The following is an 11,806-nucleotide window of genomic DNA, read 5'->3' as shown; positions in this document are numbered from 1 at the left end:
AAGTGATTTTTTTAATATCTTTTTTTTTAAAAAAAAGCATTATTACATTGGCATTTTTATCATGAGCACCTACCTTCAAAAGCCTTAATACTAAGATAGTATTGAGATGATAATCTTGAAGAATCTAGATATTTCCATGGGTATCTGTGACGTTTTCTAGTAAATGTTTTATTTTAGGCTTAAAAAAATAAAGATTTTAATTCCTTGCCTACTTATCAGGCCAGCACTGTCACGTGACCAGTGGGCAGATGCTGATTTTCTTGGATGGATACTGAATGAAACCAGATAAATCTGTCTCCTAACACTGTAGGAGTGTCCAACACACCAAGAATTTGGGTGGTGGCTCCTGCCAAATCCCAGCCAAAGAACTGTCTCTCTTCCTCCCTCAGTATCTATGTCCTTCTCTCTGTTTTTTTACAGGATAAGGATTTTTGCTGGGGCTTCCTTTTATCCATGTCTTCTTGTATCTCTGCAGGAAAGGCCTTTAGGTTTTCATTCACACAGGGGAGGCAGAACCTTTTCGAGTAGAACAAACTGCACTCCTGTAAAGAAAACAACATTATTAGCAGGATACACAAAATGGAGCTGCTTAAGTTCTAATCTCATTAAACCACATTTATATGTAGAATTCTTCCAAATTAAATTACTCTTCTAGGTTGAAGTATTCCAGCGATTTTGCTTCTTTCTAGTCAATGATTCCAACATCTGGTTAGAGGTAAGTGGGTGAAAAAAAGCCACCAGCTAAACATGACTAAAGGCATCAGGAGGGATGGATTGGGACATCGTTCTCAGAGTCATGGATGCCATGAGTTTCACCTAAAAAAACTGAGAGGCTGTGGGCTCTCCCAGACTTTAGCTGCTTTTTTTTCCCCCATAACTCCCCCCTAAACTACTCTTCTTTCTGTTAATTTCTTTGCTGGTATTGCCCTAGAAGAATGCTAAAAAGTATAAATGTTATATCAGTATCACAGGGATGTCCAATACCCCAAATAGGCAAATTAATTTGGCTAAGACTGTTTGATATTTCCTCCATTACTCACATTCACCTTGGTCAGCATAAACTGAAACCACTGATGGCCAGCTTGAGCTGACATCTCTGAATTCTTGGTGGTGAACTCTAAAAGCTGCTGTGAACAAAGAATTTTGTTATTATATGACCCGACACGTTTTGCTCACAGCTGGGTTGGCCAGCAAGTGTCACAGACCCAGGATTTCATTTTTCAACCAGTCAGCTCTAACCAGGTACTAGTTGTTGAAGAGAAGGAAGCAAACCTGTGGAGTATTTTCATCTACTTGCAGCACAGAGCTGGGACAAGTGGAGGAGAAGCTTATTAATGCATTATTCCCTGTGGAGAGACTGAAGTCCACGGTTCTCCCGGCGTGCTGATGACTAAATTCCAAATAGGATTTAATGGGTAAGCTGGAGCTGGTGTTGCTGATGGATTATTCTTGGGGATTTAAGCAAGAATAAAGACATCAGTTTGAATGGCTCAGGACATCTTTTGAGGAATAACAGAACAGAGTTTTCCCCCCGCCATGGTCATTCGCAGCTGGCCTTTCTCGGGGGGCTTGGCTTGGATGTCTCTGTGTTTCTATTCTTGCTTTTGTTTCCCGTGTCCCTGTCTGGACTTCAGCAGTACAGTCAGGAGATGATTCTGTCGGGACCACAATCAGCCTGCTTCTGTGCTGCTTTCCAGCCTGAGAAACAACTTCTCTTCATCTATTGTCCTCTTCTGCAACGAGTGCCAGGCGCCTTCGCATTCAGAGCTAGCGTGAGGCCTTGGTCTTTGAACAGCCCTGAAACTGGATTTCGGTTGCACAACCTCCAGAAGCCTATTGTTTTTTGTCTCTTGGTATCCTTAATACTTTAAGCTGCCAATTAAAAAGGGCAGATTAGAGTTTAGGTTGGCCCTGCCATTCCTGTTTGTATTGCACCATGGCGCAGGGCTCCCGCCGCCTCCAGGGTCGTCCGCCCGCCTCCAGGGTCGGCTCCCGGCTCGGCCGCCGCGGGCAGCAGCAGGGGAGGGAAGAGTTGTCCCCTTCTTCTGCAGGTGAGCAGCTCCAGCGTCACCCTGCAGCTCCCCACGGGCACACACGTGCCTGACTTACATCCTTTTAGCTGAAGCAAGCTGCCAGCTTTTGCTTATTTTGGCCAACGGGGCCTGCACAGATCAGGAATACCAACCCCTGCGCGTCTGGGCGCGGGGCCCACGCACCCTCACTCCTCCTCCCTCAGGTGTGGGATTGTTCAAGCCAAGCTGTTGTTTTAAAGCCCTGAAAATTACACTCATTATCTATAGTTAAGCCCTTCTTTGACCATTATTCCTGATGGGGTTCTGTGTTTAATCAGTCTTTAATACGTTTCGCTCTTTCCGTGACCAAGGCCGAAAGGAGCCGTTTCAGTTTCAGACTGAACAGCCCAATTCAGACAAAACTGAGGTGCCCAAGCACGCTGCCAGTTCACTCCCGTTTTGCCATGGATCAGGTCTTGAAGTCGTACAGACAGGGGTGGCATCGTTGCCAGGCTGGTGAAGGAAACTCCCTGCAAAGGGAAGGTTCTGCCTGACCACGTCCCAGCCTGACCCCGCGCGACCGGCGGGTGAGTGGAAAGTAGCTGCAGCATTACATTGATCATTTAATACCCACAGCCACGTCCAAGGGCAGGGCTTAGTGACCTTCTGCTGAGGCAAGCAGCAGGGGGTGAAACTCGCTCCCTTCCCACCCTTCCTCTCCAAAAGCCACCTCTTTTCCCATGTTTAGTAAGTGTTGGGATAAAATAAAACCCTACACTCTGTTACATGACTAATATCACCAGATTAGAGCATTTCCTCTCCCCTTTTCTAAGCAGAAAGGGGAAGAAGGGCACTTGACCCTCCTAAAGCATTTTTATTGCTTTCCTTTTTGTGGGGTTTTGAGACCTTACAGTTTTACTGGAGTAAATGAGCTGAGTGAGACTGAAGAGAATGTTTGAAGCCCTGAGTTTAGAAGCATTACACACAACAGTTATTAGGCTGTGACTTTTGCTGGCACGGGAGCTGTAAGGGCCAGCACTTCAGCTAGCATGGGTTGTCTCATGAAAAGCCTAAAATCTGATCTGATCTGGATCTAAGCCTCCTTAGATGTGCAAGTTAGCAAATTGTATCCAATCCCATCACCAAAAGGTCAGAAAGGTCTTAATTTTGTCATGGGTTAGGCTTGTACTATTTTGAACCCACACAAAAAATGAAAGCAACCTCTCCTTAGAAACTTTCTGTCCAATTGGTGCAGCTTCTTTGTGAAGGAGAGCCACAAAAGAAGGATTTCCTTTAGCTTTAATGTTGCAACACTCTGGGAACAGTGCAGGGCTGAGTTCACCTCCTTGGGTGTAGCACAAACAGGCCCCAGCCCCCAGAGCTGTTCTCCTAACTCTGGCGCTCTCTGCTGCCTGGGAGAAGTTTGTACTTCTCTGGATTTTTAATTCTCCCAACGTGAGAGAGGAAGAGTGTGTGTTTCCTTTCGTTGTGATGTGGGTGTTTCAAGCACTCGTCGTGATTTCTGCAGATCTCTTTCAGTGTTACCTAAGCACTGTTGCTAAAGAGGTTTTGAAACCACAGCAGTTGCTGTGATTCACTGTCTGGCCCGGCCAGTTGGGTGAGAAATTTATTCTCAGTTATTTACAGCCAAGGTTTTGCTCTGTGTGATAGCATCAGGGGAATCTTGAAGGCTCAGATAAGAAGAAGTAAATGATTGGTGTATTTCTACAATAGGCAGGAATGTCAAAAAGATCAGAAGAGGCTTCTATGAGCTCACTGTTAATATCCTCTATACATTTCCATGCCCTAGATTAACTGAAACAATTCATAAATCTTTGAAAAGAAAACCCCTCACCCCCCCATTCAGAAACACACACTGCTTGGAAAGATCCTGAGAGGCTGAAAACACTATTTCTGCCAAATCTAACTTGGAAACGCTTGTTGAAAATCCTTCATAAATTCAAGACACTTCATTTGGGAAGGAAAATAGCTAAATGTGCTCAAGTTTGCCCCAAAGTAGTAAGATCTTGCTCCTGTGTGAGCTTTGTCTCCACACGACTGCCCTGAGCTACGTGGCTCTGGAAACTTGAGCCCAGCTACCAAAAATGTCAGCAGAGAGCACTGGTGCTTCACCTGCCTCCCCCATTCTCAGTTCCAGAAAGGAACAACACCAAAAATCTCACTTGCAATCTCTAGTCTGACTTTTTTTTGTGATTTTCTTTCATTTAAATGACACAAGAGACTTCAGAAATAGGAAACAAACCTAGCTGGGAGAAATCAGCATGCTGCTGCACACTCCTCTTAGGAGAGTGGACCAAATCCCTTCTTGGTGCTGACTCCCTGCAAGTCAGAATAGCAGCTAAACCTGTCCAAGTGCTGTCTTTGGCTGTAACAAACCTAGCTGGGAGAAATCAGCATGCTGCTGCACACTCCTCTTAGGAGAGTGGACCAAATCCTTTCTGGGTGCTGACTCCCTGCAAGTCCAAATAGCAGCTAAACCTGTCCAAGGGTGCCCACTGCCTTTTGGCTGTGTCTGTCCAACCCTCTACATTCTGTCAGTATAATTCCACCCTTCCTCTCCTCAAGATTCTCTCCTCAGCTGTCTGGCATTTGGATGTAAGCTGCTGCCCAGGCTGCCCAGATGATCTCCCCTTGTGCTCTGACAAGGCCAGGGGTCTTCCTTTCTCCCACCAGAACTATAATTGGCCACCACATGTGGGGGGAAAAGAAAAGTCTCCCAGCTTTACAAAGTCTTTAGCAGGTCTGTTTGTTTTACAGCTCCCACTGCCAGGATCATGTCACTGGAGCTGGCCCCAAGCACCATTTCAGCACGAGCCCAAACTATTGCATGAGTCCTGAGTCTCTTTCAACCACACAACAGGCTTGCTGAGGGAAAGGAGTGGAACCTAAATTTTCTCAGTTCATTGTACTGCCTCCAGACACTAAAAATTGGGTAATAATTTGTCATCATTTTTTGCTCTGAGCTCACAGAAAACAAAGGGGCTGGTTCTGCAGTGAGGAGAAGGAAGACAAGTGTAATCTCACACCACCTTTCTGCACAGCACTCAGATTTCATAGTTTTCAGGTTGCCTACCAGCTGCTACTCAAATTCATTCTTCTTCAGAGAGCTACCATGGCATTGCACAACTCTGCTGCCTGCTCACTCTCTGCATTAGCTTTCCCAAACAGGACAGCAGCCCTGTGCTGTGGGTGCAAACATAACAATCCAGGGGTGTTTATATTCCCTTTACAGAAAAAACAAATCTACTGCTCATCTAGTGTCATCTACTGAACCTTAAAGGTTGTGAAGGGATACTTGATCTCCCTTGTGTCTCCTTCTGCTAGGAAAATGGGAAAGAGCACTCCCTGTGTTGCTGAGGCTGGACTCCACTCATCTGTGAAGAGAACACCTAACAGTTGCTGATCATTTCCATTTAAAGGCCTTTATCTGGGGGAATCCACAAGAACATACACATCTTGCCTTAAAAGAAGTGGGTTGTCTGGGTTTTCCCTTTTTGGTCCCCAGGGTTTGAACAGAAAGAACTGATTGGAGAGGTTTGTTTTGCTTGTTACTTACTGGCCCAACGCACACTGCCCTGCTACACAAACTGCAGTGAGACCCAAGGATGAGGAACCTGTCCTTGGCAGGGGTGAAAGGATCCTTCATGACATAACTCTCCTCCAAAAGCCTACAAGAGAATGAATTTCAGGCTCGTAAGGGCAGATTTCACAGCAGAGGAGAGAGGAAAGGGGGAAACTGTGGAGGAAACTGAAAAGGGATCAGCCCTTTCTACTCAGTTTGCTCAGCCTGGTGTTGTTCATGAGGCAATGCAGGTCCCATCCTTTCCAAAACCAGCACTGTGGCTGCCTTCAATCCTATACTGCACCTCCCACCTACCTCCCAAAATCAGGGCAACTGGTGATCCTCTTAATGTGATCTCACTGAGGTTTCTCTCAGTGCTGTACCTTAAAATATTGGTTTGTCTTTCATTTTTATGATGGCCCTGCCTTAGCTTGGCCAGCTTCAGCACTTTGTCAAGTTGTCATTTCAATGGCACAGCTCTTCCTTAGAAGTCCTCTGCCAAAGCTGTGTGAGTGTGAAAGAAAGAAAAAGGTTTTGCTGCCCTCAGTGATGTCACTGCTGTACAGCTATGGTTCCCACCTCTTGGAAGAGTGAGCTGGTGCACAAGGCTTCATGGCTGGCAGGTCTCTTGCAGCACTGCATTCAGAACATGCCAGTAGGCCAGGAAGCAAGCCAAAAAAGTGTGCAAAGCTGTTTCTTATATGCCTGTGCAGAAGTGTTAGGCTTTAGCATCATCCTTTGACTTTTGCAATCTCAGCCAACCCAAATCAAGCTGACACCAAGCTTGGATAACCTACAGTTGAGACTCCTGTTCTGGGCTGGCAGTTTTCTGGCAGCACTGCATTCAGAACATGCCAGTAGGCCAGGAAGCAAGCCAAAAAAGTGTGCAAAGCTGTTTCTTATATGCCTGTGCAGAAGTGTTGGGCTTTAGCATCATCCTTTTACTTTTGCAATCTCAGACACCAAGCTTGGATAACCTACAGTTGAGACTCCTGTTCAGCTTTAGAGTCATAGAATCCTTTAGGTTGGAAGAGACCTCCAAGATCATCAAGTCCAACCCTTGAGCCATTAGGGCTCTAAAGTCCTCTGCTAAAACAGATCAGAATCTGTCAGGGTTGGAAGGGACCACAAGGATCCCCCAGTTCCAACCCCTCTGCCATGAGCAGGGACACCTCCCACTAGATCAGGCTGCCCAGAGCCTCCTCCAGCCTGGCCTTAAAGACCCCCAGGGATGGGGCCTCAACCCCCTCCCTGGGCAACCCATCCCAGGGTCTCCCCACTCTCCTGGGGAAGAACTTCTTCCTCACATCCAGCCTGAATCTGCCCACTCAGGCTCTGTAGGGACAGACCTGATCAAAGGCAGGCCCAAGGAGAACAGCCCAAGCAAGTGGTGATCAGTTCCCATCAGACAAGGAACTGAGCAGTCTGAGTGGCATCAAGTGCTGAGTACATCCCTGACTTCTCCAGTTCCAGTGAGCTCCTGGCCAGGTCTGTCTGATGGGGTTGTTGACCAGCATGGCCCCAAGAGAGCTACCAGTGCATTTAAAGCCAGGGGCTTTGTTTCATGGGGAGTGCAGTGTCTGCAGACAAACCTGTAACTTCATAGTTCCTGGTCAAGCTACCCTTGCTTAGAAAAGAAGGAAAATGCTTTGTTCTCCTAAAATGTGAATGTGTACCAAATTTCCACACACTCCATCATTGTACAACCTGCCAAAGAACTGCCAAATCCATGCAGAAAAAAAGCACTGCTGTTCCAAACTCCACAGCATGTCAAACAGCCCTGAGAAAGTGGTTTGGTGTATGTCATCCCTGCTGTGTTTACATGTTGCCCAGCTGACAGGGCTGTGAGGAAAGAGCTATGCCCAAAAATGCTAGGCTGACAGTCCCCAGGATTCTAGTATGAAAATAATGGGGTGGGGTGGTCAGTGGGGTTAGGAAGCAGGTTAAATACAGCTTGGCATGGTGTTGAAGTTGGACAGGAAAGTGGATTTTTATATTTTTCATTTTTTTTTTGTGTTTTTCATCTGAGCACCAATGAAGTGTGTGATGTAGAAGGCTGTACTTACACAACAGAGTGTGTGTTTGGTGGCTTCTGCCCATAGTAGGTGTAGGGAGCTGTTAAGCCACAGAGCTGACACGTGAACTCTCCTGTAGGCTGAACTTCTTTGGGAGCATCCATCTTTATGCTACCTATAAAGAACACAAAATTCTTTTAGCTACAAAATGCAACAGTGGGAACGTGCCTGCAAGAAGGTTAAACTGATGTGGGACATCTTAAATCCCATGGACTCTTGCAAACCTTGATTAGTAGATCTTCTCTTCCAAATCAAGTTTGTTTCCCATGTCCCAGTCAACTTTCCAAATGCCTTGGATGGGTTTAGAAATTGCAGCCTTGCTCTGAGGTTCACCTATTCATTTGGATCTTGATCTGTAAAAGAATTTAGGTAATGAAATCCATGGCTGTGATTTGGCAAACCCTTTGCTCAACCATGGCCTGGGCTCCCACCCCAGTCCAGTTCTGCAAGGCCTGTCTCCTCCCCCCAAACTGCAAATGGGGCTGGGAAAGGGTTTGGGACCCCACTCAGGAGGCAGGTGGAGGTGTTGCAATGCTTTGCTGCATCTTTTTCTTTGCTTCTAGTTCACCTTTGGACAGAGTTTTGGAACCTTTAATGCTGGCTCCCTGCTCTTATCTGGCTCCCTGTGGCAATGGAGCTGATGTAATCACCTTGTGCCTAGACAGCCTTGGCCCATTTGAGCCACACAGGAGAGAGGAGGAGGTACCTTTAAAAACTCAGGTCCTGAAGCTTTTATTAAACCAGGCAGAATTGGGAGACTATTTTATCCTCATGGAGGACACTCAGGTATTTCTACAAACCAGAGAATCTGCAGATAGGGAAGCTGGTGTCCACAGTCTGTGGTTTCACTCATCCTACATCACACTAGTGACTAATAAATAACAAATAAAATAACTGCCTTTCTTTTTTTCTTCCAATGTCTTTTTCTTCTCTTGGTTTGGGGAACTAAACTGGCTTGCAGAGGAATCCAGCAGCTGCTCACAGCAGCACAAGGTAAAAGGCCAAGCTGCAGAGGCAGGAGAAAGGGAGGGCTGAGGTGAGGGACCTGCATTTCCCTCTTTCACTCACAGCAGGCTGCTATTTCTGCTCACCCTGAGTGCTGAAACTGAACCCCTGCAGACACGTGCTGCAGAGGGGAGTCAGGGGCAAGGTGAAGCAGAGCTGTGAGGACTGGTCAGCTAATGCTCCAGAAGGACAGGAAGCCCTGAGATCCTCAGATGGTGCAGAGGCTTCAGGACAGACTGGACACTGGTTTCATAAATAAATCCAACTCCACAATACCTCAGGCAACTAGATTTTTTTCCAGAGTGATGGGACCCTTGACTATCATGTGTTTTCCCTGCCTCACAGGGATGCTTGAGAGAATTTAATTTGCTGAAGTGCTTTCACATCTATCAGCCAGATATAAGGCATGCTACCTATTTCTCTATATATATTAAAACTGGGATCCTCCAAACTACACACAAACCCAGCTAAGCCTCTTCTTTGAACCCTGATTTTTCAGGTTCAAGCACCTCAGACATACCTACCACACAAACTCCCCTTTCTGTAGGTAGCCAGCAGCAGCACCAAGACACCCACCTGTCTGAATGAGATTAAACAAGGGAAATAATCAACCCCATGGGGCAGGGTGTTGGAAGTCACACCTATCAAACAGAGAGGACTAACGTGGTGGTTTTTTCTTTGATGCAAAACACTAAGAACAACAAAGAAAGAGTATTTATGGCAGTGAGGATGATAGACTTTGGGATGAAAGTGTCCTTATTCCAAGTCAAAATGACAGCTCTGGGTTCAGAGTTAGCCACAGAAGCACCTGCTCTCTTACAGAACACTGGCATGTCCAGCAGAATCTGTGCAGTGACTCCCACGGGGAAGGAATGACATCTATGTCCTCACAGATCTGTGCCCATGCCAGTTGAAAAGCATATGATCCTCCCTGCAAGGCACAGATGAATTTAGGGTGCTTTCCAGTTCACTCCCAGCTTACACTGGTGTCAGCTGCACCACGTTTTGTGTCACTGGGAGCAGGGTTTGTCCTGAGAGCTGGTCCACACAGCTCCACTTGGGGAAGTTCAGCTCACTGACTCGAGGTGTGAAGCTAACAAGCATACACATTCCAGAGTAAAGTTTTCAAAGTAAAACCATCTTCCTTCTGAATAAAGAAATTTAATGGTAATTTAATAAGCTTTTTAAATATGCATTCACATAAATAAGCAGGCAAGTCCTAAGAGGCACCCTCTCACAAGCTCCTAGCATTCCCAAAAAGCTTGTATGCAGCTGAAGGAACTGTATCTTTACATCAGAGAGCAAATGCAGAGAAGCAATTCAGGGATAAAACCACAGTCAAGACAGACATTGGTTTATCACCAAGTCAGCTTGTTGGTTTGGCTATACACCATCTCAGCAAGATGCCTGATATAGGGTGGTTTGGGCTGGCAGGGACCTTCAGAAGTCATCTAGTCCAATGTCCCTGAGTGAGCAGGGACATCTTTAAGCAGATGAGGCATGACAAGGTGTCCACCTCCCCTTCCAGCAGCCAGATGAAACATAAGGGAGAACCTATTTCTCTCTCTGGTAGGATGAAGGATCTCTTGAGAAGATAAAAGTCTAGGCCACTAATCCCTTCATAATAATGTGAAGCAAATCTGAGCCCTCCATTGACTCAAATCACCCCTGATGCTACCACTGGCTTTTTTCTCTCCTCTTGAAAAATCTGGAAGCTGCACCATGTCCCAGTAACACATCAAACACCTGGCTGCCTGCTGCACCCTGAAGAAGCCTTTTAGAACAGCTTGTCTGGAACCCAGTTGTGCCCAGGCCTTTGCCATTTTGGCTGGAAGCTGCAAGGTACTTCAGCACACACTCTGAGCACAGACAGAGCTCTTCTGGAAACAGCTACTCACAGGGGCTCCATCACCAAACAAGCCCTGGGCTCAGCAGAAACCTGCCAAGCCCAGCCCAGAAGCTGCAGGAGGGGTGTGAGGTTGGACCACGTGCCATGGCAAAAGAAAACCACACAGATCTGAAAGCCATGCTAAGGGAATAATTGCAGGGGGAGAAAGGCACAGACTAGACAGCTCTGTGAGAGTGCTCCTCCACCTTGTCTGAGACTGATACGTGGGATGGATTTGGGGAAACAGCTCTCAGTGCACTCCTCTAGGGACTCCTAAAAACTTCAGGGCAGTTCTGCTCAGAGCATTCTGCTCCCAGGCCTGGAAGGCACACCAGAAATAACAAATCACCATTAAACTGTCAGGGTCAGTGGCAAAGCAGTGGCACAGGTAAGCAATCTGATTTTCTTTGCTGCAGACCTTCCTAGCACAAGTTTTTACCATGCAGAGGTTCAGCCCCTCAGCACTCCACAGGAGACTCATGTATCTGAGTCACTGATAAACTAGAGAAACTACACAATAAGCAAATTGCCCATGGATGTAGACTTGGATTTGAAAGGCTGTCAGATAAAACCCACACTGACACACCTTTAATCCTCTCCTATTAAACCCTTGTTTCTTTTACCCTCCAAAATTTCCCTGCAGCACCTACTGGTGATGAGGCAACAGCCTATTAAAATATCCCCAGCTTGAGTCTCTATGGGAAGGAGCACTTCCTAACAGCAGGGTGGGAGTCCCTCAGCTCAAAGCCAAGTGATTCTGCAGTGTTTGGTCTGATAGAAATGTAAATATTCTTGGGCACCAGGAATGCACTCACCTCCCTCAGAAAAGTGATCTGCTCAGGTAAGAGCTGAAACAGCAGAACCTCCTCACTTGCTGGTGAACTGCCCCGTGGACAACCCTCTCCATCCAGTTCCTTTGTGTTGTTGCCCTGAATGCTGCTGTCACCTGCTGGCTGCCTCCCTGCTCTTCCTTGAGGGGATTTACCTTCAGCTCAGAGCAACAAATCAGCCCAGGAATGTCATTCCAACCAGGATGGCCTTTTGGAGTCACCTCTCCCAAAGACTGAGTTAAACCTCGACTTGTTGGAGCAACTTCTCCCTTCAGGCCTGGGGGATTGGGCTGAGACTTCCCTGCTCTAAAGGAACTGAGATCACTGCAGCACACCTCCAAACTCTGCTTTTTTCACAGCTTATGTGGCTTCCTCAGGGCAGCAGGACCAACAGCCTAGGTGCTCACAGATGG

General features: G+C 46.7%; 1 protein-coding gene across 1 annotated transcript; it reads right to left on the bottom strand.

The window, feature by feature from the left end:
* Positions 1-392: 392 nt before the first annotated feature.
* Positions 393-7,774, bottom strand: CDPF1 (cysteine-rich, DPF motif domain containing 1). Its single transcript, XM_008948150.1, has 3 exons — positions 7,662-7,774; positions 5,590-5,701; positions 393-542 (listed from the first exon to the last, which is right to left on the bottom strand). Exons 1-3 carry the CDS (start codon positions 7,772-7,774, stop codon positions 393-395), a joined length of 375 nt encoding a protein of 124 aa, XP_008946398.1.
* Between the last annotated feature and the right edge of the window lie 4,032 nt (positions 7,775-11,806).

Source organism: Merops nubicus, unplaced genomic scaffold (genome assembly GCF_000691845.1).
Source record: "Merops nubicus isolate BGI_N331 unplaced genomic scaffold, ASM69184v1 scaffold10869, whole genome shotgun sequence".
NCBI classification, from domain to species: Eukaryota; Metazoa; Chordata; class Aves; order Coraciiformes; family Meropidae; genus Merops; species Merops nubicus.
This window is presented reverse-complemented; position numbering and strand designations above follow the sequence as displayed.